The 27950-nt window shown below is 38.3% G+C and overlaps 1 protein-coding gene across 4 annotated transcripts; it reads left to right on the top strand.

The window, feature by feature from the left end:
* The first annotated feature begins 9626 nt into the window (after positions 1-9626).
* LOC307151525 (polyubiquitin-like) lies at positions 9627-27514 on the top strand. Of its 4 annotated transcripts, none has more exons than XM_079859618.1 (5): positions 9627-9861; positions 10207-10323; positions 18552-18692; positions 19060-19176; positions 20537-21243. In XM_079859618.1, exons 1-5 carry the CDS (start codon positions 9735-9737, stop codon positions 20716-20718), a joined length of 684 nt encoding a protein of 227 aa, XP_079715744.1. In that variant the 5' UTR covers positions 9627-9734; the 3' UTR covers positions 20719-21243. The 4 variants fall into 4 exon arrangements, 3 of the variants coding, with proteins under 3 accessions (XP_079715744.1, XP_079715745.1, XP_079715743.1); XM_079859619.1 differs by lacking the exon at positions 20537-21243 and adding an exon at positions 27193-27514 and having other exon boundaries at positions 9642-9861; XR_013819893.1 differs by lacking the exons at positions 9627-9861; positions 10207-10323 and adding an exon at positions 17263-18322 and having other exon boundaries at positions 20537-21219.
* Positions 27515-27950: the final 436 nt, after the last annotated feature.

The raw sequence follows: 27950 nt of genomic DNA on the forward strand, positions 1-27950 counted from the left end.
CTGGAAACACTTTATTTCAATATTCCACTTCAGCCATTCAACTAACTATCAGTAACTTTGCAACTACACATCTCTCATTAGAGCAGTGGTTCTCAAAGTGTGGGGCGCGCCCCACTGGTGGGGAATAGAGACGTGACAGGTGGGGCGCGCCAAACGGGAGGAAATTTTCCTTTTTATGCCTTTATATCTTTATCCAGACATCCCAACTGTCCCGGAAGTTCCGAGAGTCTCCCACATATTGATAGCGGCTCCTTGACGCCCGCAAATGAGATCCAATCTCCCGGAGAGTGACTGCGCGCGCATGTGTGTGTGTGTGTTTGTGTGACTATAAAGGCATATTAATATTAGCGGAACAAACTTTCGCGCCCATAGATATATGTGTAGCTATATCTATGTTTCGCGCAGATGGGTAGCAGGCTAGTGTGGGCAATAAATAAATTGTGCAATGCAAAACAGGCTCATTGCAGCCACTAATGCAGGGATAAATAGACCTGTCTTGCCAAATGGATTTATCTTCTTTTCTTTTTTAACAGATTGAAAAGTGGCACTTTCTATTTTTGAACTTGATACAAATTTTGACACAGCTGCACTTTTATTTTCTCTATTTTTGAATTTCATGTAAATTATGACACAGCTGCACTTTTATTTTATTTTTTTAATGAACTTGCTGTTATTTGATGTAGATAGTTAATTTGTATTTAGATATAACTTGTTACTATACTGATACTACTTGTTAATTCAATAAATTTGAACATTTTATTTCTTTAGCATGTTGAGGCAGGTGGGGCTTGGAAATTCCCCCTTGTCCAAAGTGGGGAATTACCGAAAACGTTTGAGAACCACTGCATTAGAGTATTATAGGCTGTAGTCGACTCTCAGTAGACTGGTAGGTTAGGGTTAGGGTTAGGGTTAGGGTTCGGGTTAGGAGAATAAGTTGACTTGTAGTTGTCAAGTTCCTTATAGTCAGTAGAATATCTGTTGAGGAGCATCAGAATAAAGAGTTAGCAGATATTCAGCAGACAATACTAATACACTACTACTCCAGTGACTGATAGTTGACATGTAGTTGCAAAGTTACTTATAGTTAGTAGAATGTCTAAAGTGGACTATAGAAATAAAGTGTTCCCGCCTTTCTTGTTCAGACAGTGTGAAAATCTGTTATATTCTATGTAGTGCATGAAGACTTGGGCTTGGTTTGCATTTCTGTATGTCTTCCCTGCTACAGCTAACCCTTTCTGTTCATCCACCCTACAGAAACAATGACGGTACAGTACACACACACACACACACACACACACACACACACACACACACACACACACACACACACAAACACACACCGTGCTAACTCAACAGATATAGACCTAAGTTACCTAATCACACACGGCTGTGTTGATGGCTGATTTAGTCAGTAGACAGTTCCTGGCAACTGTTAATTACAGCCTTCAGGAACCGTTAAGCAGAACTAAATTAATATGAATATTACTGGTAAAGTTACCGGGTACCGGACATTTTCTCACTGGTTCCCAACTCCCAACACACACACACACACACACACACACATCTGTGTAACTGTCATTGTACCGTAACCAACGTCAGCTTTGCTTTATCTCATCTCATCTCACCAACAGTTTAATACTGTTACTCGCACATCCAAACGTCGTCTTTTACATCGCAGACTGTAAAAAACAACAACTAATGAATCACTCAAATCACTCAATTCTCATGTGGCAGGTAGATTGACAGTTTTACCAATTGCAAAATTCACCCGCATTTGGCGCGTGGTCGGGTGTTAATTCAGGCCCTGGTCATGTGTCATGTATGAGCTGAAGGCGTCACATCGACATCCTGACCTTTTAGAAGCGGTCGAGGCAACCTTTCCTTTCACAGCAGAAAACTCTGATGTCTGTATAAGAATAAAGCACTTCAAAGACAAGAGGGTTTGGACACACACACACACACACACACACACACACACACACACACACACACACACACACACCGGCGAGTTTAAACGGAGGAAGTGAAACTATCATCACTGTGTGCATCAGTGCAGTTACTACTAGATCCTGAGGGAATATAGTTAAAGTTCGAGCACATTCAACATGAGTTTCCAGATCTACTTTACACATTTGGTCAAAGGACACCTGGGAACAAGAGTTTCTGTGGCGAATTCAGAAGAGGAGTTCAGGAACACCACAGTGCAGGAGTTAAAGAGAAAACTCATTCCTGAAGACCAACGTAAGTCCAACACTTCAGTCTTCTGTGTGCATTAGCTAACATATGTGAAGGAGATTTAAGTTAATAAAGAAAGATCTGTATAGACTGTTATAAATTGGGAAGCCTGATATTGAAAAGTTAGCAAATAAATGTGTGTGTGTGTGTGTGTGTGTGTGTGTGTGTGTGTGTGTGTGTGTGTGTGTGTGTGTTCCTCATGTTTCTTCAGTTGAAGACTCTATTCTTTGCTGCCACTTAAAGCCACTGGAGGATGATCACACACTGGGTTTCTACGGCATTAAACATGAGGATCATATTATCGCAGTGTGCCGTAGAAGTATGCATTATTTACACTAGTATCTGACATTATTAAAAGCATTTATTTATAGTTTATTTATAACTAAATTAACTTTTCATTTCAGTCCCTACAGTGAGACCCCAGGGTGAGAGACTCTTCTGTTCACGAGTCTAAAGTCCACAAATGCTTGTTTTCTCTATCAGTGGTTTTGTATTACACACATTAATAATTCCATGTTTACAGCGTTTACACCCATCAGACCTTTTTTTGTTGACATTTTTTGACACATCAGTTTTGTGCTTATTTAATGGCAATATAACTTGAAACTTTATTATGATGAGTGTAAAATACTTTTGATTATTGTGTTTGCTGTTTCTTCACAGTTAAACATGAGGATGAAATTACTAAAAAGTGCAGTGGCTTTGGACGTAAGCATTACACAAGTATTTGAAATTATCAAAAGCATTTATTTATAATATTAAAGTAATTGGACTTTACATTTCAGGCTTCTCACCGTCATCCTCGAGTGACTATACTGAATGGCTTACATTAGGTCAGTTTCTCTTCTGAGTGTAAAGTCCACAAATGCTTGTTTTCTCCATCAGTGGTTTTGCATTACACACATTAATAAAGGCACTGATAGACAGATCTAAGGCAAACAATCATAATCTCCACATCGTCTCACAGTGTCAGGTCTCTCTGAAGAGAAATATATAAGAATATCCAGGACTGAATCTAGAGTTAAATATGAGCTCTTAACATGTAAATGCATTAAAGTCACACTGAATTCAGAGAGGAATCTTAAATCATGTTCCAGTATTAAACACTGATAAAACACATAATCCATTATAAATATATTCATACTGAGGGTTGAAGTGTAATATTAATCTTTCTCTGTCAAACTATATGATGGAGTTTGTGTTTTCCTCTATACATTCATATGCAAATATGTAATAATATGCAAATAATATAATCATTTCTTTTGCTTACATGTATTAAACCAAATTTGCACTTAATATTTTTATTTTGTGAGAATTGTTTCCCTTCCTTGTGTTTCAATGGTTTAATTAAAGGTTCTGTGAGTAATTTCAATAAAACTTCCCCAAAAACTAGCGTGAGAACATGAATAGAGGACAGAAATAAATACATGTGAACTAACTCTCAGTATTAGTCATGATTCCTGTCTTGTGTTCCCCTTGTCTTGTGTGCACTTATTTCCTGTTCTGTTTTGTAGTCTTTTGTAGTTTTTCTTGTTTATTAGTCTTCCCAGGTGTTTCTAGTTAGCCACACCCCTTTGTTATCTTGTTTAGCTTGTTTGTCCCTGTGTATTTATAGCCCTTGTGTTTCACTTGTTACTTGGTCAGTTGTTGTACATGTATGGGTGCTTCTAGTTCGGTCCTGCTCGTGGTTTTGTTTCTTTGTCCTTCGTGTTCTTTATTATTTGTACTACGTGTTTCTCCATTAAAACCCTGCATATAGATCCTCGCTTCCGCCTGCTTTCTCCGGCACACTACAGTATTAGTAGAATAATAGAGTTATAGTTCGTATATAATAAGTTTACATGTAGTTGCAAAGTTATAGTCTGTTGAGGAGCATCAAAATAAAGAGTCAGCTGATATTAACCAGAGGGTTTATTAATACTCTAATAACTGATAAACTGGGGCCGTATTCACAAAGCATTTTATCTTACCACTAGGAGTACTCCTAAATCACACTAAAAGATTTTAGCTAGGAGTTTTCTCTTAAAAGTTATTCACAACGCCTTTCAGACCTACTCTTAGCTAAGAAAAATGACAACTCCTAAACTAAGATTGAGTCCTCGTTGCTATGGATGACGTCATTATTCATGCACGAGCTGGACTGAAGTGACCACCTTGATTGGCTGATGATTGTAACGTGGGAATGATTCCAAACTCCTCCCCTGCGATGATGAGTGACAGGTGACAGGTCTGAGGATGCGTGCGCTACACAAGTAGTGCGAAGGACGGAAGATGATGAATAACTGAATAAATAGCCGAAATGAATAAAGAGTAAGGCAAAACAAATAGCTTAGTAGCCTAATGAAACATTTGGATTGATGCAATATCTTTCTGACATTATTGAATTAATCTGTCACTATATGCCTCTGCCTACGTTTGCAAAGAGAAGAACATTTTAATTTGATTCACAATGAAACGTTACAATTAGTTTACATGTAATGAGTAGCCTAGTTTTGGTTGTTGTTGGTGGCGTTATTGATTCCCTAGTTATGCCTACAATGCAAAATTGTTCCCTCTCCTGTAGCCATCGCATACGCATTTCAAAACATCGCAACGTGAAATGCCAACGCATTCTCATCCTTGGACGTCACATACTGACATTTGTGACATTTCGTCTACATCGAACGCACATGGCACCCTTTAGCGTCAATATGACACGCACAGGATATGGGTAGGTTTAGTTCTGGGGTAGGTTTAGGGTTAGACCGCTAGGAGGCACCTTCTGGCTCATTTCTATCTGCGTCTCATATTGACGATAAAGGGTGCCATGTGCGTTTGATGCAGACGAAATGTCAACAGCGTCAGTATTATGACGCCTTGGGATGAGAACGGGCTGGAAATGCCACAGAAAGCGGTTTGTGAATCGGTCTTAGTGAGTTAGGAGTCCTCTCGGCTTCTTTTAAGCTGTCCCAGGCTTAGGTGCTACTTTTAGGGCTAAAATGCTTCGTGAATTACTCTTAGTCAAAAAAATTAGGAGTCCTAAAGTTACGAGTGACACGCCCATTATTTTTAGGAGTTGCTCCTAAATTCGCCAGTTAGGAGCTACTTTTAGCCTTAAAATTCTTTGTGAATATGGCCCCTGATATCCACATAAAGAGTTTACGAGTATTTTTATGCATTACAGTAAACAGAAAAGAAAAGGTGTTTCAGGTTATCAAGTTATTACTTTATGATGAAAGATTATGAGATAAACATTGTGCTTCTTTATAATAACATGCACTGATGGCTCGATATCAATAAGAGGAACATTTACTATATTTGTCATATTTCCATGAGTCGTTTATTATAAATTCATTTGTGTAATGTAATATTTTATTTTAAGAGGTCGACATTAGAAGAGAATATAGTGAATTATATGGTAGTAAGTTTGACTGATCTCACACTTTAACTGATCAGCTCACAGTATTAATATATTTATGATGATTATGTGAAACTGTAGTTATAAAGATTTATTTAAGGATTCATTTATAGTCTTCAAACTGTCGTCACTAAAGACAAACGTTTGTTCTCTCGAGAAACGTTCTTCCAGTAACATTAATAGTGCGTTCATTCAAAGTTTTGTGCTCTTTAGTAATCTTCTCAAAACATTAACACAAAAACATAATTTATAGATCATTGATGGAACATTTTTTTCTGTAACGTTCTAGTTGGATGACTAAATTTAATTTTGCTGGCCTTCACATAAAAAAAAAGTTCAGACATTCACATTCAGAAATAATATTTTCATATCTTAATAGAAAACTCAGTAAAACATTCTTATTTCTTTGTTGAGCTGAGTTTTTATGGCGACTGTAAATCAGGCCGTTATCATCATATGCTTTACTGTACATGTGATTTACTGAATGCTGGTCAGAACACTGACAAATCAAATGACAACACCTAAATAACTGGTTTGTAAATAATGCTATACTTCATTTAGAAATGATAAATTGATCATTAATAAAGTATGACAATACAATTATTAAACACATTATAGATACGCTTTTAAATCAAGAATAAAGCATTTATAGCTGTATTTATAAACTGCTTATTAATGTCTATTAATGCTTTATAAATGATGAATTAACTTTACTAATACTTAATTGATTAATAGTGTGCAGTTATTATAAAGTGTTACCTTTTATTCTTCATAATTGTGTTATTGTTGAGTTTCTCTGACTGATGAACACATATAGTGTAATAACATGCTCTCTATGATGCTGTATGATTGACATTTCTCTTCTTATGGACATTAACAGTGGAAAAGTGCACAAGTTTAGTTTGTGATGAAAACTTCACAGTTTGTGTCTATACAACAATGCACAGAAATGAACAATTATCCCACATATCCTCTACATAATATACATGTAAACTTTATTATGATGAGTGTAAAACATGTTGAATTATTGATCCTTCATACAATTAAAGTTAAAGGTACAGATTGACAGATTCACGACACGATATTATTCAGTTTCTGACGGATGTTTTGTTGTTCTGCTCCACATCAGTTCACACAGGTTGTTCAGGGTGCGGTATACACACAGGATCCATAGAAATACATCCTCCACTTGAAGATAAAGTAATTCCCAGGTCCCATTCTAAGGGTGATTTATTTTGTGACATGAATCAGCCTCAGTGAACCCAGTGAATAATGCTGAATAATGCTGAATAATGCTGAATAATGTTGAATAATGTTGTGTATTGTAGTTCAGCCTCTCATAATCATCACATCAATCACATGTGTGTTTATATCAGGTCAGTGTGAGTGTTTACTGTTGATCATATGAGCTCCATCATACACTCACTGAAATATTTCACTGTCAGAGGCCGACATCAGATGAGAATATGATAGTGAATTATGTGGTGTTTGAACTAAATCACACTTTAACTGATCAGCTCACAGTATTAATATATTTATGATGATTATGTGAGACTGTATAGTTGGTGGAAGTGTGTAATAACGGAAACATTTTGAGGAAATATGGTATTAATTTCCACTGTTATGCGGATGACACCCAACTTTACTTGTTCTTTTCCACCACCATCTTCGTCCAGATGTTCAGCTGAAATTAAAGATTGGCTTTCAGCTAACTTCTTGAAGGTAAATGGCAACAAAACGGAGGCTTTGCTTGTTGGCACTAGATCTGTTTTGTCTAAATCTAATTGTCTTTCTTTGTACATTGACAATCTGTCCTTCTTCACAGGTTAAACGTTTGGGTGTCATCATGGATAGGACACTATCCTTTGAAGCTCAAATTAATAATATCACGCGGATTGCATACTTCCACTTGCGTAATATTAACCGTCTCCGTCCCTTTCTTTCAAATAATAATCCTGCCGTTCTCATTCACGCACTAGTCACTTCACGTATAGACTACTGTAATGCTCTTCTCACTGGTGTTCCCTCCAAACTGCTACATAAGCTTCAGCTGGTTCAGAAATCTGCAGCTCGTGTCTATCTAGAACACCTTCTGCTGAGCTCATCTCTCCAGTTCTTCAGCAATTGCACTGGCTTCCAGTAAAGTATAGAGTTGAATTCAAGATCTTGCTACTTACTTATAAGGCACTTTATAGTCTTGCACCCCAATACCCTACACAACTTCTCCATGTTTACACTCCTTCACGTGCTCTCAGATCTTCATCTTCAGTTTCTCTTGTGGTACCTCGGATTCGACTAACTCCCATGGGTGCCAGATCTTTCAGTTATGCTGCAGCCCGCCTATACATCTCTCTTCCCCTTGATGTTCGCAATAGCGATTGCTTGTTGACTTTTAAAACGTGTCTTAAGACATATCTTTTTATACAAGCTTTTTTATAACATGTTGTGTTGAGTCTTTAATGCACTTTATCTGTATATGCGGCTTGTTTGTTGTGTGTATTGTCTTATGCAGTGACCTGTATATTGCTTGTGAGGTGACCTTGGTGTTATGAAAGGCTCCATTAAATAAAATGCATTATCATTATCATTATTGTTAATAACAGTGTTTACAATTATTTAAAGGATCCCTTTATAGTCTTATAAGTGACCAAATTCTTGTTTTCTCTATAGAAGTGCTTTTATATTAGGAAGACTTGCTTCAACTAAACTTTATAAATAATATACATATTTTATACCCAGCAAACAAGTTTCTCTCAACGTATGAACAAACGTTCTTCCAGTAACATTAATAGAACGTTCATTCAATGTTCATTCAATATTATATGTTTTTTATGTTCTCAGAACATCACGTTCTCAAAACATTAGAAATATTCTCAATATCAGGCCGTTATCATCATATGCTTTACTGCACATGTGATTTACTGAATGTTGGTTTGTTTGCATTTGTACTGTTGTTTTATTCTTCATAATTGTGTTATTGTTGAACTTTCTTGTTGTGTTCTCTCTCCAGTGCATTGCTATAATATTCATGTCCACTAGGTGGCGCTGATGTGTTCACATGTTCAACTGATGTAAGAGCTGTGTGGAAGAAGACGGTATAGTTGAGTAAAGTGAATGCTGAGCTTCTGCTTGTGTCTGTCAGCTTTCATTCCTCCTTCAACATGACATTTCTCTGATGAACACATATAGTGTAATAACATGCTCTCTATGATGCTGTATGATTGACATTTCTCTTCTAATGAACATTAACAGTGGAAAAGTGCACAAGTTTTGTTTGGGATGAAAACTTCACAGTCACACTCAATGATTTTTACCTGATCTCAGATCAGTTTCATTAATTTGTTCAAAACTATAGAATGAATACAGGAATAGAGAGGAGAGAAATAAACGTACTGTGCAAAATTTAGGCCTATTATGTATGATTATTTTTAAATAGTTTTTTTTTTTACCATAAATATAATGTATACAATTATTGTTAAAAATTCTTTCTTTGCTCAGTCACGTGACTGAAGGCGAAGTTTTCAAAGCATCTAATTAATATTCATGAGCACGCCTCCGTCGTAACCGAGTAACCCTCGTCAGTGTTTGATGTCAGCTGTATTATCAAGAGTGTGTAGTCCTGTTTATTATTATTAAATATATCGTCATTAATCTCAAGGGTGTGTGGAGTGTGAGGATGATCAGTGAATCACAGTCGACTCATGACTTTCCATTAGCAGTGACTGCAAATACAGTATTGGCAAAAAAAAAAAAAAAAGTATAATGAAAAAAAAAACTATATTAAAACTACATGAATCACTACATGCTCAACTTTGGTGGTGATAATGATTTAAAATGTTTCGCTCACACATGCATAAATAATGTTATGACAATCAAATGTATGTTTATTGAAGATTATAAAACTAAAAAACAAATAAATAAATGCACATAGCCCATACAGCAGAAAAAAAAAAAAGAAAGAAACAAGCACTTCCGGAAGAGAGTTATTTAAAGTGGGCGGAGTCTATCTCTGGGCGGATGACGTTACAACAGTGAAAGTAAAACTAAACACTGCGCAATATTCATTTTATATTCATTTCAAATTCTACATTAATTCCACAAAATGTGGCGAACAATTCATGTCGAAAAACTTCGCGGAGAGACAACAATACCAGTATATGTGTATTCAGAGGAACTGGAGAACATGACCGTTAGAGAGTTCAGAAGAAGACTCGATCGCTTTGGTCCTCGTAAGTCGAACTCTTCAGAGTTATGTGTTAATGTCCATGTGTGTTCCTGTGACTCGTTTAATAATAACATTACTTATAACATGCGAAAATGATATAAACAGGAAAAACTGTATCAACATGTGAATGTTTATTCATCAGCTCTGATCAACCCAAAGGCCTGAACTACATCAGATTGTATAATAACATCTGCTGGATTTATCCTTATACAAATTAACCATTATTTACTACAGTAACCATATTTCAACCATGATATTTATAGTAAAATGATGTTAATTACAGGAAAAGCCTCTTAATGATGAAATGATAGTCTTCAGCTCTTACGCACGCATTCCTTGTTTTTCACAGGTGAAGATTACATACTAATCTACAGAGGCATAGTACTGGAGGATCACAAAAAACTGCGGGATTATGGCATTACACATGAATATACAGTGCATAGGCTTGATCGTCTTCCTGGAAGAGGTAAAGACAGTGTTTAATCTGACTCTTCGTGTCGTCACTGAAGACAAACTCTTGTTTTCTCTATAGCAGTGATTTTATATTAGTAATTCTTCAGTGAATTCTGCTCTTAAACTGAATGTATAGTATTATTTTCTGTCATTATTTATATCTGTTACACGATTAAACCCCACAGAGGAACAGCAGTCAAGTGTCAGTTTATGATCAAAGTTTTAACCAGTATTTTATACTAACAGGGAACGTTCTGGCCAGGGTTCGTACGGTCATGAAAAACCTGGAAAAGTCATGGAATTTTAAAATGGCAATTTCCAGGCCTGGAAAAGTTTTGGAAAATGAATAAACTCAGAAAGTTTGGGAAAAGTCATGGAAATTTGCTTTTCAAAATATCCGTGTACTTGAATTAGTTTAATTAATAATATTGGTGAAACAAATTGCAATACTTGTTTCGTTAGTGTGATCAGTCGAATCACGTGACTCACTTGCGGCGGATTTTGATTGTAGGTGGGCCTCCAGAAAACTGGATGGGCCAAAAGAAATGGGTTTCCCTATTACCGTTTCAGCGCTTTTCTGCGGCACTGAGGACAGCGACTACCTGTGTGGCTCTTGTGTCGCTGTCCTCAGCTCAGTGTTTCAAATGAAAATAAGCTGCTTTGCGTTTTCATATTAGCTATAGCTACCGTCTGTATGCGCCTTTCAATTACAGATTTGAGCAAAACTTTTTTTTTCTTCTTCTAAATATCGATAAATAACTATTGCAAAATGATGGCGTTTCCATTAACCGATGTTAAAAATAGCCTACTTACAACAACCCTTCATTTGTCGTTTTTCATTTGGGGGTTAAAGGAAAAACGAGTGGACACAAAAGAACACGGACCTTTTGGACAGAAAGAATACATGACAGCCAGGGTTCTTTATTAAATTCATAAAAGAAACAATAATTACAGGGATAGCCAACTCGCAAAGAAATGCCACACTCAAGGGAGAAACATGAAGAAACTTGGCGTATTTGTTTGACTTTTTGCCTCTGTTAAACATTTAAAATATATACAAATTAATATGGATGATCTTTTCTTTAAAAAAATGTCTTTTGTCTTTTATTTTCCGTGTTCGCATTTATGAGGAAAAAACATTGTTACTTGATCATTCTCCATTACGGTAATGAGCTCTGAAAGCCTATAAAAGACTAAAAACGTACACAGAGACCTCAAACAGAAAGCACAAAGCCTTTCTAAACGAATTTCGTTTTGTATTAATTGTATTTTGATTTTAAAATATGTTTCATTAACCAATTGCTTAATAAATAAAAAGAAAATAGCAGAAAATAGATATAGGCCTAATCACGACACGGCGCCGGAGTGAACTGGAGTGAACTATCATCCATGAACCGAAACTCAGCGTAAAAGGTAGCCTACTCGCCTCACAGATCTAAACAAAACTTAAATAGGCCTATATTATCTACAGAAATCTCTACTTTTAAACAGAACCATTCAAAACAAAATAAAACAATGTAGCCTAATCCGTATGAAATGTGCATTTCTCTCCGGCGTGTTCAGTGTTCACTACTAAGAAGATCGCGAGTCAGTCAACTTCGTCTTTGCAGTCGACACAGAAAACACTTGTTTATTAATAAACATTTAAAATTGAGAGAGAGAGAGAATATAGGATTAGTTTGACTCATTTTGAGGACTTATAGCCTAATGATCGTTCACCGAATTCTGATTAGAGAGGATTATCCGTTTAGGCTAAAAATAAGGTCGGCGCTTCGCGGTTTGGAAAGAAACTGCAACTTGCAGTGGCCTACATTTTAAACAAGGAAATATAGCGATTTGGCATGAAACGTTGATGGAGCAGAAAAACTCGTTTTTTAATGGCGTTTATCGCGTTTTGGAAAAGGGCTCTTCAAGCACATTTTTCATCCGCTACTAACGTTACCCGCCCGCATCCCCGCCCGTGAATTTTAGGAATGACACAATCCACCCGTTTTAGACACTTTTATGCGGGTACCGGACCCGTTGCAGGACTCTGATGGAAACCATTGAGCCAACGTAATTAATTTCATTGGATCACTTGCTGGTAATGATGCAGTGGGCATGTGGGCAGGCTTGAGTCCATACGTGGGGTTGAAGCCGCTGATTGGCCTCAACCGGGCCCAATGGTAGCGCCGCGGTTGCGTGACGTTAGTGTTTTCTGCGTGGAGTTACTATGGCAACTTATTTGAAGTTGAGGTAAACATCAGCAATGCCGGGGAAATGTAGATTTAATAATCTTTGGCTTCATATCGAAAAATATAATGCATGGCTTGAGAAAGACCAGGACCAGGGACGTGCAAAATGTCGACTTTGTCATAAAACGTTCGACATTTCAAACATGGGAGAAGCAGCGCTATCAAGCCATGCTAAAGGTGCAAAGCACCAGTCTGCCGTTGCAGCTGCGCGCCAGTCAGCTTCCAACCCGATCGCTGGCTTTCTCACCCAGGTGACTGATGTGACACCCTCTGCCAGCTGCAGTGCTTCCCTCTCCTCCACCACAAAGCAAGGGACAATTTTGAGTGCTGTTTCCAGAAACGAAACCCTATCTGCAGAGGTACTGTGGGCGCTAAAAGTGGCTAATTCTCACTATTCTTACAAGTCTTGTGAAGACATAAGCGAGCTTTTTCCAGTCATGTTCCCCGACAGTCAGATAGCTGCAAGATTTACATGCGGTGAACGCAAGTGCTCATATACGTGTACTTTTGGACTGGCTCCTTATTTTAAGAAACTGACTTTGGCTAGTGTATCAAAGCAAAGAGTATACGTAATGTTATTTGACGAAAGCCTGAATCACTATTTACAGGCTAAACAGTTAGACATGCATGTCAGGCTATGGGATGGGTCCGAGGTGAAGACTAAATACATCGGCTCAGAGTTTTTGGGCCATTCATCAGCTCAAGACATCGCTGAAAAAATCAACAACTTGCTTTCTGAGATCGGAATCAAGAATCTTGTCCAAATCTCAATGGACGGACCAAACGTAAATTGGAAAGTATTTGAAACTCTCCAGAAGCAAGTGCAGAATGATGTGGGAAAATCACTAATCAACATAGGTTCATGCGGGTTGCACATTCTACACAATGCGTTCAGACATGGATGTAAATCTGCTGGATGGGAAGTCGAACACGGACTCTCTAGCCTGTATTGGCTGTTTCATGATTGCCCTGCTCGTCACGAAGATTTTGTGACAGCAACCGGATGTGACACCCCCATGCTCAAGTTTTGCAAGCATCGATGGATTGAAAATGTCAATGTGTCAGAAAGAGGATTGCTGCTCTGGCCACATGTAAAAAAATACGTCGACATGGTAGAGAGAGGTGAACTTTCCAATCCAAAAGTGAAGTCCTTTGATGAGGTGAAGATGCGATGTGCTGATCCTCTCTTTCCAGTGAAAGTGGAGATATTTAACAGCATTGCTAGAGAAATCGACCCCTTCCTCACTGTATATCAGTCAGACCAGCCCATGTTACCTTTCCTCTCTGATGACATGTACAAACTGATCAGTGATCAAAGGTAAGGATTAACATGGATTGTGTGATTGCTAATATTTGTACACATTAGATAGCGCAGTAATTAGAAATGCACGCAAATATATAAAATTGCATTTTTTCTGTCGTTTTTCATATTGCAACTTATCTAGAGCAATATATTGCATGAGTTTAAGTAGGTTCAAAAAGAATCGCGTGCTTTTGTGTTTTGAAATGCGAGACACACGGGGCAATGGAATGAATTAAACGCTGTCTAGAGAAGTTTTTTTTTTTTTTTTTACTTGAGCGACACCTACTGGCAAAGTGTTTTAATTTTTTGTCGCTTTTTCCCTTATAACAGCAGAAATTACTTTAATACTCTGTCATAGAAATACAAAAATTCAAGTATATAAAGTAATGTGAATGGTCATTTTTTAGACTATATTTCATTTGTCTAGTCTAGTGTTACACAGTTATTGTTATGTTCTTTCTTGAAGTCCAATAAATTAAAGTATTTAGCTCAAAGGATAATTTAGAACATTTAATTTGAATGTAAATATGCAACTTAAGTGATCAAACTGAATAATAAAATCCCTAATTAAAAAAAATGACTTTTTTGCAGGCCTTATGGGACGATTTCTGAAGGAAAAGCACTTGCAAGAGGCCACATCTACACTAAAGCTCCTCCAGGTCCCTTTTCAGGACACCAGTCTGCACAAGGATAGTTCTCAGATTGACATTGGATTTGCAGCACAAGTCACTCTCAACCAACTCAAGTCTTCCAAAAACATTTCAGAAAGGCAGAGACTAGAGATTAGGGTGGACTGCAAGAAACTCTTGATTGCACTCCTTGAGAAGTTACTGAAAAAGGCTCCAGTGCATCACACATTAGTGAGAAGCATGCAGTGCCTTGACCCGAGACGTATGGCTGAATGTAAAGAACTGTGCGTAAGTCAAATGAGAAGAATGCTGCACATACTTGTCGGAGCTAAACATGTAAATGAGGCTATGTGTGATGACATCCTTCGAGAATTTAGGGAGTTTTGTGATTTGGCTGCTCTTCAGCCTAAGTTCAGGGAATTTGACCCGAAAAACACTCGAGTGGACACCCTGTTGCATGAGACAATGGGGACAAAACCATCATTTTCCAAAGTGTGGGATGTTGTGAAGATTCTGCTTGTCTTGTCACATGGACAGGCCAGTGTGGAAAGAGGCTTTTCCATCAATAAAGAGTTAATCGTTGAGAATCAGAGGGAGATGTCTCTGGTGGCTCAGAGGCTCATTGTTGACCATGTCAGATCTGTAGGGGGCATAACCAAGGTAGAGATCACAAAAGAGCTGCTTCTTTCGGCTGCTGGAGCCAGGCAGAAGTACCATGGCTACTTGGAAGATGAGAAGAAAAAGAAAGAACGGCAAGCTGTTGACTTGAAGAGGAAGGCCCTCACAGATGATCTAGATGATCTGAAAAAGAAGAGGGCTAGAATGGACACACACACACACACACACACACCTGACTCCAGTATCTCCACCTTTCAAAAGCCTTCCCGATAACTATTCGTGTCTTGGAATAAACACGATGGTATTCCCTCGCCATAATCCTCCTCCTAATCGTGGGGATTGACTCAGCTATGTTCAATTTCTCGTTTGTTGATAGACGCTGGCTGCTTCTTCAGCTCTGACTTCGTGTGCAGCCGTTAGGGCTGTAGGGCGATTTGGGGAAAATGTCATATTGCGATAACTGAGGTCAATATTGCGATTGCGATATAATAAACAAATGGTTTCATGAGTCAACTTGCTTGGTTCTCAAGGAAAATAAATGCACACACAGATTAGTGATAATCTGCCTAAAGAAAAAAGTTCTTTAGTCAAGAGCAGTGAGTGTTTTTCTCTGTTCCCTTTGTTCTTTGATTAACTTTAGCGACAGATATAATTAGTGGCTACTGTGTACTGTCCCTTTAAGAGCAGCCGCTGCTGTCAGAGACGCGGATCTCACACGCCTCATTCTCTCACGAGTCACAACTCTTCACGTTCATCATAAGACTACTCTTATGTTATGAAGATACTCGACAAAAAGACATTTTGCCATAATTGTGTGTGTTATTGTTCATTCAAGCTGGAAAGAGAGCTGTATTCTGGCATGCTGTTTTGTGCGGCCCCCCCTGTCGGTGATTGGTTGAAACACTATTTATTTTGGTTGAGTGGTTGGTGAAACCAATTGTTTTTGTGTGCGGATCTCAGAGCTAGGCTGCCTACAGAGACGCGTTTTTGGACGGCATGCTATGGGGCGGCAGCTAGCGGATCCTTAGGAGAGATTAGATGAATGTGATCATTTATGTTTGGGCCTGAAATCGCTGATACAACCTTTAAGAAATAGCATAGACAAATTAAAAAGCATATAAAATAACAGATATGTGAAATAAGATGAAATTTATTTAACTATTTCTAAAAGTAAGTTTTAACCTTTTAAACACCACATTATATGAGTTAAGAAAACTAATGTCTCTCAGGAGTGTATAAATAGCCGATCGGGGAATTTTCTGTTGTGAGTGAATTGTGTTCAGATTACACAGTCACATCCTAAAACAATTTAGATTATATGAAACAAGATGTTAAATGATCAAGTATTTTAATCTAATACACAACAAAACACTGCCTTACATAGATAAAACATAAAATAGTGAATAATAGTTCATATTATTGGAAATGTTAAATTATCAAGTATGAGTATTTTAATCTAATACAAAACAAAACAAAACACTGACTTACATACAGTACCAGTCAAAAGTTTGGAAACATTACTATTTTTAATGTTTTTGAAAGAAGTCTCTTATGCTCATCAAGCCTGCAGTTAAAAAAAAACAAAAAACAAACAAAAAAACAAACAGTAATATTATGAAATATTATTACAATTTAAAATAATGGTTCTCTTTTTTAATATATTTTAAAATGTAATTTATTTTTGTGATGCAAAGCTGAATTTTCATCAGCAAGTACTCCAGTCTTTGGTGTCTTATGATCCTTCAGAAATCATTCTAATATGCTGATTTATGATCAATGTTGGAAACAGTTGTGCTGTTTAATATATATTTTTTGGAATACTTTTTTCAGGATTCATTGATGAGTAAAACGTTAACAGCATTTATTCATAAAAACAGGATTTATTCATGTTAAGTGCATTTTTGGGAAACGCTCGTAGAATTGCTGCGAGCGTTCGTAACCTTGCACGTAGAAAGTGCTCTTAAGAGCTAAGATACATCGTTATCGGGAAACCCGGCCCTGTTCTCTGCTTATGTCATCCGTATGAAATGTGCATTTCTCTCAGGCGCGTTCACTACTGCGAAGATCATGAGTCAGCATCGTCAACTTCATCAAACTTAACATGAACGCGCGAGAACGCGCTCTACGTGCTACTTAAGAGTCGCTGTCCATTCGTGAAGTGCTGAAACATAACCTTATATGGAATCGTATTCTGAACGTTTAACTAATAATTGTCATCTGTTGTGGATTAGCAATCAAGACAAGTCTATATAAAGCACCTACAGGCGGAGGCACTGACAAAATGGCTGAAAAACAAAACAAAAAAAACACAAAAAGATACTCCCGTGTTTTGTTGTGTGTTATATTAAAATACTTGATCATTTAACATCTTGTTTCATATAATCTAAATTGTTTTAGGATGTGACTGTGTAATCTGAACACAATTCACTCTGACATATTTCTTCGGCGCAGAAAATTCCCCGATCGGCTATTTATACACTCCTGAGAGACATTAGTTTTCTTAACTCATATAATGTGGTGTTTAAAAGGTTAAAACTTACTTTTAGAAATCGTTAAATACATTTCATCTTATTTCACATATCTGTTATTTTATATGCTTTTTAATTTGTCTATGCTATTTCTTAATTTCATTCACGTGTTTTTATTCTCCCCACAGACATTATGGAAGCTGCATCGTCATCTGAAAAACAAATCCATGACAGATTTCTTCATGTTCATAATTCCGTCATTCTGTGAACATTATCCATAATAAAAACACTTCTCCTGCAAAAACGTTCCTCTCGCACCAAGCAGATTACAATCATAAACACAATCATAAACACACAATCATAAACACACAATCATAAACACAATCATAAACACACAATCATAAACACAATCATAAACACACAATCATAAACAAACACAATCATAAACACACAATCATAAACACAATCATAAACACAATCATAAACACACAATCATAAACACACAATCATAAACACACAATCATAAACACAATCATAAACACACAATCATAAACACAATCATAAACACACAATCATAAACACAATCATAAACACACAATCATAAACACACAATCATAAACACAATCATAAACACACAATCATAAACACAATCATAAACACACAATCATAAACACAATCATAAACACACAATCATAAACACAATCATAAACACACAATCATAAACTTCCGGAAACACACACAGTCAAAGGTCAACAAACAGGTGATCATAAAACCCCCATATAAACAAACATCCTGTCATAAACAGATGTCATAAAAACATAAATTAAGTCAAAACAATCAAATCATTTTGACACAAGCTACCGTATATATTTCTACTCATGTGATTTACTGAATGCTGGTCAAAACTTTGGTTTGTTTGCATTTTTAATGTCATTTTATTCTTCATAATTGTGTTAATGTTGATCTTTCTCTGACTGATTAACACATAGAGAGAGACACAATTAATGTCCAAATCAGGCCCGGAAACACAATACCAGTAGATGTGGATTCAGGGGAACTGCAGAACATGACCGTTGAAGAGCTTAGAATGAGATTCGGTGTCTTAGCAGACTTGATCCCTTTGATCCAAAGTAAGTCGAACTCTTCAGAGTTATGTGTTAATGTCCATGTGTGTTTCTGTCACTCGTTTAATAATAACATTAATTATCATATGCGAAAATGATATAAACAGGAAAAACTGTATCAACATGTGAATGTTTATTCATCAGCTCTGATCAACCCAAAGGCCTGAACTACATCAGATTGTAGAATAACATCTGTTGGATTTATACTTATATAATTAACCATTATTTACTACAGTAACCATATTTCACCCATGATATTTATAGTAAAATGATGTTAATTACAGGAAAAGCCTCTTAATGATGAGATGATAGTCTTCAGCTCTTAATGAGGATTATACACTGATGTTTCTCACGCATTCCTTGTTTTTCACAGGTACAGATTACATACTAATCTACAGAGGCATGGTACTGAAGGATCAAGTAACACTGCGGGATTATGGCATTACACATGAATCTACAGTGTTTAGGTTTGATCGTCTTCCTGAAAGAGGTAAAGACAGTGTTAGTTTATAATGTTTAATCTGACTCTTCATGTCGTCACTGAAGACAAACTCTTGTTTTCTCTATAGCAGTGATTTTATATTAGTAATTCTTCAGTGAATTCTGCTCTTAAACTGAATGTATATTGTATTATTTTCTGTCATTATTAATATCTGTTACACGATTAAACCCCACAGAGGAACAGCAGTCAAGTGTCAGTTTATGATCAAAGTTTTAACCAGTATTTTATACTAACAGGGAACGTTCTGGAAAGATTCTCTCAAAGTTATGATCAAACGTTCCTCCAGTAACATTACACATTTGTTCAGAGTTATCTGGTGTTTAATAATGTCCTCAGAACATCAGCACAAAACATTATTTATACAGCATTCATGGAGCTTTTTAGTTGGATGTTTAACGTTTGTAAAATGTTGCTTCTTGTTTCAGAATATTCAACATTCATAAGTAACATTCATAATGTTTGAAGAATGATAATATGGAACGTTCTCTTAATGTTTTGCTGACCTTCACATAAGAAAAGTTCTACAAACATTCATAAATAATATGTTCATATCTTAATGGGAACGTCAGTAAAACATTCTTATTTCTCTGTTGAACTGAGTTTTTATGGCGACTGTAAATCAGGCCGTTATCATCATATGCTTTACTGTACATGTGATTTACTGAATGCTGGTCAGAACTTTGATTTGCACATTTACTGTTGTTTTATTCTTCATAATTGTGTTATTGTTGAGTTTCTCTGACTGATGAACACATATAGTGTAATAACATGCTCTCTATGATGCTGTATGATTGACATTTCTCTTCTTATGAACATTAACAGTGGAAAAGTGCACAAGTTTAGTTTGTGAAGAAAACTTCACAGTTTGTGTCTGTAATGCACAGAAATGAGCTTTATTACAATTTCTCGATTGTTTACACACATTTTCTGAAAGCATGCCTCATATTCTCAGAACTCTACACACAAATCAAACAACACACACAATGGGCAAAACCCCTCAATTCTCCTGCAAAATTAAACTTTACATTCAAAACAATGTTATTTTTGTTGATTTGATTTGTATGATTGATTGATTATTTCTTCTCAAAATGGTATTTTGTTTTCAAATGACACACACACTCCATCATATGAACAGACATTTATAAGAACCAGTTGAACACTGATGTGCTCAATGTAAAACACTTCTTCTCCATTCATCATAATGACTTACGCCTTTTTTTGTTCAGTGTTACACTTACTACAGACAGTACATACATACGTGTTGTAAAATATTTGAGAATATTGTTTTTATACTCAGAACACACAAAAACACGGTAACAAATATATTTTATTTTTCCCACAAAAACAGTGTACATCCCCAACCAACACACAGTTGTACATACAGTGGTCTACATACAAAACAACAGAAGAATTGACTGTATACAGAAAAATCCAGTGTTGGCAGAGCTGACCTGTTGCTGTTACTGGCGCGGCGCAATGGATAAGACACATGCCTTTGGTGTGAGAAACCCGGGTTCGAATCCACTGTGAGACACCAATGTGTCCCTGAGCAAGACACTTAACCCCTAGTTGCTCCAGAGGCGTGCGACCTCTGACATATATAGCAATTGTAAGTCGCTTTGGATAAAAGCGTCAGCTAAATGAATAAATGTAAAGAACTTCGTAAGTAAACCGAAATTACGGTGTATGTTTCTGTAATTATAGTGTACCTCCGTGTAGGTATAAGGGAACAATATTTTACGTTTTGGGTGATAAAGGGGTACAACCAGATATAGCCTACAATAAAATTATTTATAATGTAATTATTTTAAAAAATGGTACCTATTCTGTTAATATATTCCAGGCAAAAATTGTACGTCTGTTGTATATAAAAGTTTTTTATCACATTTCTGGCAAAAAAAATTTCTTGTGCAATGTAGTTACAGGGTAATTTTGACATCTGTGGGTTGTAAATTAAACTTTGTTGTTTGAGTATACTGTAGAAAAGACAATGCTTTATTAAGATGAAAAAGTGTTTTGAATTTTTTTTGTAAAATAAAAGTCAGAAATTAAATGGGATCATTTATTGTATATTTACTGCACTTACCCTGTAACTACACAGAACAAGAGGGTAACAAGCTCCACTTTAATTTACAGCCCGCAGGAGTTACACTTACCCTGTAACTACACAGAACAAGGGGGTAACAAGCTCCACTTTAATTTACAGCCCGCAGGAGTTACACTTACCCTGTAACTACACAGAACAAGGGGGTAACAAGCTCCACTTTAATTTACAGCCCGCAGGAGTTGCACTTACCCTGTAACTACACAGAACAAGGGGGTAACAAGCTCCACTTTAATTTACACTTACCCTGTAACTACACAGAACAAGGGGGTAACAAGCACTACTTTAATTTACAGCCCGCAGGAGTTACACTTACCCTGTAACTACACAGAACAAGGGGGTAACAAGCGCCACTTTAATTTACAGCCCGCAGGAGTTGCACTTACCCTGTAACTACACAGAACAAGGGGGTAACAAGCGCCACTTTAATTTACAGCCCGCAGGAGTTACACTTACCCTGTAACTACACAGAACAAGGGGGTAACAAGCGCCACTTTAATTTACAGCCCGCAGGAGTTGCACTTACCCTGTAACTACACAGAACAAGGGGGTAACAAGCTCCACTTTAATTTACAGCCCGCAGGAGTTGCACTTACCCTGTAACTACACAGAACAAGGGGGTAACAAGCTCCACTTTAATTTACAGCCCGCAGGAGTTGCACTTACCCTGTAACTACACAGAACAAGGGGGTAACAAGCACTACTTTAATTTACAGCCCGCAGGAGTTACACTTACCCTGTAACTACACAGAACAAGGGGGTAACAAGCGCCACTTTAATTTACAGCCCGCAGGAGTTGCACTTACCCTGTAACTACACAGAACAAGGGGGTAACAAGCGCCACTTTAATTTACAGCCCGCAGGAGTTACACTTACCCTGTAACTACACAGAACAAGGGGGTAACAAGCGGCACTTTAATTTACAGCCCGCAGGAGTTGCACTTACCCTGTAACTACACAGAACAAGGGGGTAACAAGCACTACTTTAATTTACAGCCCGCAGGAATTACACTTACCCTGTAACTACACAGAACAAGGGGGTAACAAGCACTACTTTAATTTACAGCCCGCAGGAGTTACACTTACCCTGTAACTACACAGAACAAGGGGGTAACAAGCGCCACTTTAATTTACAGCCCGCAGGAGTTGCACTTACCCTGTAACTACACAGAACAAGGGGGTAACAAGCTCCACTTTAATTTACAGCCCGCAGGAGTTGCACTTACCCTGTAACTACACAGAACAAGGGGGTAACAAGCGCCACTTTAATTTACAGCCCGCAGGAATTGCACTTACCCTGTAACTACACAGAACAAGGGGGTAACAAGCGCCACTTTAATTTACAGCCCGCAGGAGTTACACTTACCCTGTAACTACACAGAACAAGGGGGTAACAAGCTCCACTTTAATTTACAGCCCCCAGGAGTTGCACTTACCCTGTAACTACACAGAACAAGGGGGTAACAAGCGCCACTTTAATTTACAGCCCGCAGGAATTACACTTACCCTGTAACTACACAGAACAAGGGGGTAACAAGCGCCACTTTAATTTACAGCCCGCAGGAATTGCACTTACCCTGTAACTACACAGAACAAGGGGGTAACAAGCGCCACTTTAATTTACAGCCCGCAGGAGTTGCACTTACCCTGTAACTACACAGAACAAGGGGGTAACAAGCGCCACTTTAATTTACAGCCCGCAGGAATTACACTTACCCTGTAACTACACAGAACAAGGGGGTAACAAGCTCCACTTTAATTTACAGCCCGCAGGAGTTACACTTACCCTGTAACTACACAGAACAAGGGGGTAACAAGCGCCACTTTAATTTACAGCCCGCAGGAGTTGCACTTACCCTGTAACTACACAGAACAAGGGGGTAACAAGCTCCACTTTAATTTACAGCCCGCAGGAATTACACTTACCCTGTAACTACACAGAACAAGGGGGTAACAAGCGCCACTTTAATTTACAGCCCGCAGGAGTTACACTTACCCTGTAACTACACAGAACAAGGGGGTAACAAGCGCCACTTTAATTTACAGCCCGCAGGAATTACACTTACCCTGTAAATACACAGAACAAGGGGGTAACAAGCTCCACTTTAATTTACAGCCCGCAGGAGTTACACTTACCCTGTAACTACACAGAACAAGGGGGTAACAAGCTCCACTTTAATTTACAGCCCGCAGGAGTTACACTTACCCTGTAACTACACAGAACAAGGGGGTAACAAGCTCCACTTTAATTTACAGCCCGCAGGAGTTACACTTACCCTGTAACTACACAGAACAAGGGGGTAACAAGCGCCACTTTAATTTACAGCCCGCAGGAATTACACTTACCCTGTAACTACACAGAACAAGGGGGTAACAAGCGCCACTTTAATTTACAGCCCGCAGGAGTTACACTTACCCTGTAACTACACAGAACAAGGGGGTAACAAGCACTACTTTAATTTACAGCCCGCAGGAGTTACACTTACCCTGTAACTACACAGAACAAGGGGGTAACAAGCGCCACTTTAATTTACAGCCCGCAGGAGTTGCACTTACCCTGTAACTACACAGAACAAGGGGGTAACAAGCGCCACTTTAATTTACAGCCCGCAGGAGTTACACTTACCCTGTAACTACACAGAACAAGGGGGTAACAAGCGCCACTTTAATTTACAGCCCGCAGGAGTTGCACTTACCCTGTAACTACACAGAACAAGGGGGTAACAAGCGCCACTTTAATTTACAGCCCGCAGGAGTTGCACTTACCCTGTAACTACACAGAACAAGGGGGTAACAAGCGCCACTTTAATTTACAGCCCGCAGGAATTACACTTACCCTGTAACTACACAGAACAAGGGGGTAACAAGCGCCACTTTAATTTACAGCCCGCAGGAGTTACACTTACCCTGTAACTACACAGAACAAGGGGGTAACAAGCGCCACTTTAATTTACAGCCCGCAGGAATTGCACTTACCCTGTAACTACACAGAACAAGGGGGTAACAAGCTCCACTTTAATTTACAGCCCGCAGGAGTTACACTTACCCTGTAACTACACAGAACAAGGGGGTAACAAGCGCCACTTTAATTTACAGCCCGCAGGAGTTGCACTTACCCTGTAACTACACAGAACAAGGGGGTAACAAGCTCCACTTTAATTTACAGCCCGCAGGAATTACACTTACCCTGTAACTACACAGAACAAGGGGGTAACAAGCGCCACTTTAATTTACAGTCCGCAGGAGTTACACTTACCCTGTAACTACACAGAACAAGGGGGTAACAAGCGCCACTTTAATTTACAGCCCGCAGGAATTACACTTACCCTGTAACTACACAGAACAAGGGGGTAACAAGCTCCACTTTAATTTACAGCCCGCAGGAGTTACACTTACCCTGTAACTACACAGAACAAGGGGGTAACAAGCGCCACTTTAATTTACAGCCCACAGGAGTTACACTTACCCTGTAACTACACAGAACAAGGGGGTAACAAGCGCCACTTTAATTTACAGCCCGCAGGAATTACACTTACCCTGTAACTACACAGAACAAGGGGGTAACAAGCGCCACTTTAATTTACAGCCCGCAGGAGTTACACTTACCCTGTAACTACACAGAACAAGGGGGTAACAAGCTCCACTTTAATTTACAGCCCGCAGGAGTTACACTTACCCTGTAACTACACAGAACAAGGGGGTAACAAGCGCCACTTTAATTTACAGCCCGCAGGAGTTACACTTACCCTGTAACTACACAGAACAAGGGGGTAACAAGCGCCACTTTAATTTACAGCCCGCAGGAGTTGCACTTACCCTGTAACTACACAGAACAAGGGGGTAACAAGCGCCACTTTAATTTACAGCCCGCAGGAATTACACTTACCCTGTAACTACACAGAACAAGGGGGTAACAAGCGCCACTTTAATTTACAGCCCGCAGGAATTACACTTACCCTGTAACTACACAGAACAAGGGGGTAACAAGCGCCACTTTAATTTACAGCCCGCAGGAGTTACACTTACCCTGTAACTACACAGAACAAGGGGGTAACAAGCGCCACTTTAATTTACAGCCCGCAGGAGTTACACTTACCCTGTAACTACACAGAACAAGGGGGTAACAAGCGCCACTTTAATTTACAGCCCGCAGGAATTACACTTACCCTGTAACTACACAGAACAAGGGGGTAACAAGCTCCACTTTAATTTACAGCCCGCAGGAGTTACACTTACCCTGTAAATACACAGAACAAGGGGGTAACAAGCTCCACTTTAATTTACAGCGCGCAGGAGTTACACTTACCCTGTAACTACACAGAACAAGGGGGTAACAAGCGCCACTTTAATTTACAGCCCGCAGGAGTTACACTTACCCTGTAAATACACAGAACAAGGGGGTAACAAGCACCACTTTAATTTACAGCCCGCAGGAGTTACACTTACCCTGTAAATACACAGAACAAGGGGGTAACAAGCTCCACTTTAATTTACAGCCCGCAGGAGTTACACTTACCCTGTAACTACACAAAACAAGGGGGTAACATGCGCCACTTTAATTTACAGCCCGCAGGAGTTACACTTACCCTGTAAATACACAGAACAAGGGGGTAACAAGCTCCACTTTAATTTACAGCCCGCAGGAGTTACACTTACCCTGTAACTACACAGAACAAGGGGGTAACATGCGCCACTTTAATTTACAGCCCGCAGGAGTTACACTTACCCTGTAAATACACAGAACAAGGGGGTAACAAGCTCCACTTTAATTTACAGCCCGCAGGAGTTACACTTACCCTGTAACTACACAGAACAAGGGGGTAACATGCGCCACTTTAATTTACAGCCCGCAGGAGTTACACTTACCCTGTAAATACACAGAACAAGGGGGTAACAAGCTCCACTTTAATTTACAGCCCGCAGGAGTTACACTTACCCTGTAACTACACAGAACAAGGGGGTAACAAGCTCCACTTTAATTTACAGCCCGCAGGAGTTACACTTACCCTGTAACTACACAGAACAAGGGGGTAACAAGCGCCACTTTAATTTACAACCCACAGATGTCAAAATTACCCTGTAACTACATTGCATAAGAACATATTTTGCCAGAAATGTGATAAAAACTTTTATATACAACAGACGTACAATTTTTGCCTGGAATATATTAACAGAATAGGTACCTGTTAGTTTAAAAATAATTACATTATAAATAATTTGCTTGTATATCTGGTTGTACCCCTTTATTACCCAAAACTTAACATATTGTTCCCTTATACCTACACGGAGGTACACTATAATTACAGAAACATACACCGTAATTTCGGTTTACTTACGAAGTTCTTTGCAGGTTGTATATCTGCTTGTTACCCCTTTATTACCCAAAACTTAACATATTGTTCCCTTATACCTACACGGAAGTACACTATAATTACAGAAACGTACACCGTAATTTCGGTTTACTTACGCAGTTGTTTGCGGGTCGTAATATAAAGTGTTACCAAACACTTCTACAGCGAGTTATTCTACTTATTATTTTACTCATTCCGTGTGGTCAGTCGGTTGTTGTTTTGGTCTGTGTGACTCCGCCCACTTCCAGTTCAGCCAATAGTGTTTCGACACCCGGGTTGCCAGTTGACGGAAAATACAGCGTATTGCAGCCATGGAAACGAGCAAACAAACTGGGTCAGAGATTGCAGATTCCACACAATCTATAAAAAGCCTCGATATCCATCTATAAATCTCGCTTTCGTTGTCAATTGCGCTCGTTTCTGTTGCATGTCCTCAATCTGGCAACCTGCGTGAGCGTCGAGTCTGAGGAGGCGGGGAACAACGATCTCTGATTGAATCTGGACTGCAGTACCAACTTCTACCACAGAGACGCAATTGTTTATTGGCAGGTTATGGAGTCAGTCGCGTCGCAGCATCTTTCGGCTGTGAGTGACGCAGGACGGCGGTGTAAAGTTAGAGGTTCACCCGCAGAGGCGAGTCCATCTCCGGCACGGGAACCAGCGCTGATCCGGTGGATATTGGATTACAGACCGGTTGATTACACTTGAATTACTTGAATGTTTAGACCTAAATGTTTAATTTTTACTTCGAAAATGTTTGTTACATGAGTTTAAATGTAGGCAATATTGTATACGTGTTAAAAATAGTATAAAATGTGCTGTATTGCTGTAGGCTACTCATCGACAATAAAGGCCAGTGTCATGTAGTTATACTGGTGGTTGTATGGAATATTTTTTACAAAGGTTTAGAGGAAATAAAAAAGTTTATATTACTCACATATAGTTAATATTTGTACTCATTTTTAAATGTTTTCCCCCCAATTATTTCTACTCAATTTTATTTGTTAATGTACCAAATGCAGTTACTTAGATCTTTTTAATTTGTTTTACTTACATTTACTCAGTTAAAACAGTGTATGTAATTGATTTCACTGCTTAAAAATGTACTCAATATTCAAAGTGTAAAAATGTTTCACCAAAAAAATTGAGTAAATCATATTAAATGTTTTTAGAGTGCATCACCACCAGAGTTCATGTCACAAAATATATTCCAGCCAATTTTCAACATTTTAATCACTGTTCTAGAAACATATTTGACTCAACTTTGTTCATTTGCAGTAATATGTTATGATTATGTTATGTTATGA

This window comes from Squalius cephalus (genome assembly GCF_949319135.1).
Source record: "Squalius cephalus genome assembly, chromosome: 23".
Classification (NCBI taxonomy): Eukaryota; Metazoa; Chordata; class Actinopteri; order Cypriniformes; family Leuciscidae; genus Squalius; species Squalius cephalus.

Coding starts and splice junctions, on each gene's coding strand:
- LOC307151525 (XM_079859617.1), top strand. CDS start 9,735: ATGTGGCGAACAATTCATGTCGAAAAACTTCGCGGAGAGACAACAATA. Junction 9,862..10,206: donor ACTCGATCGCTTTGGTCCTC/GTAAGTCGAACT, acceptor TGTTTTTCACAG/GTGAAGATTACATACTAATC. Junction 10,324..14,438: donor TGATCGTCTTCCTGGAAGAG/GTAAAGACAGTG, acceptor ACTTTTTTGCAG/GCCTTATGGGACGATTTCTG.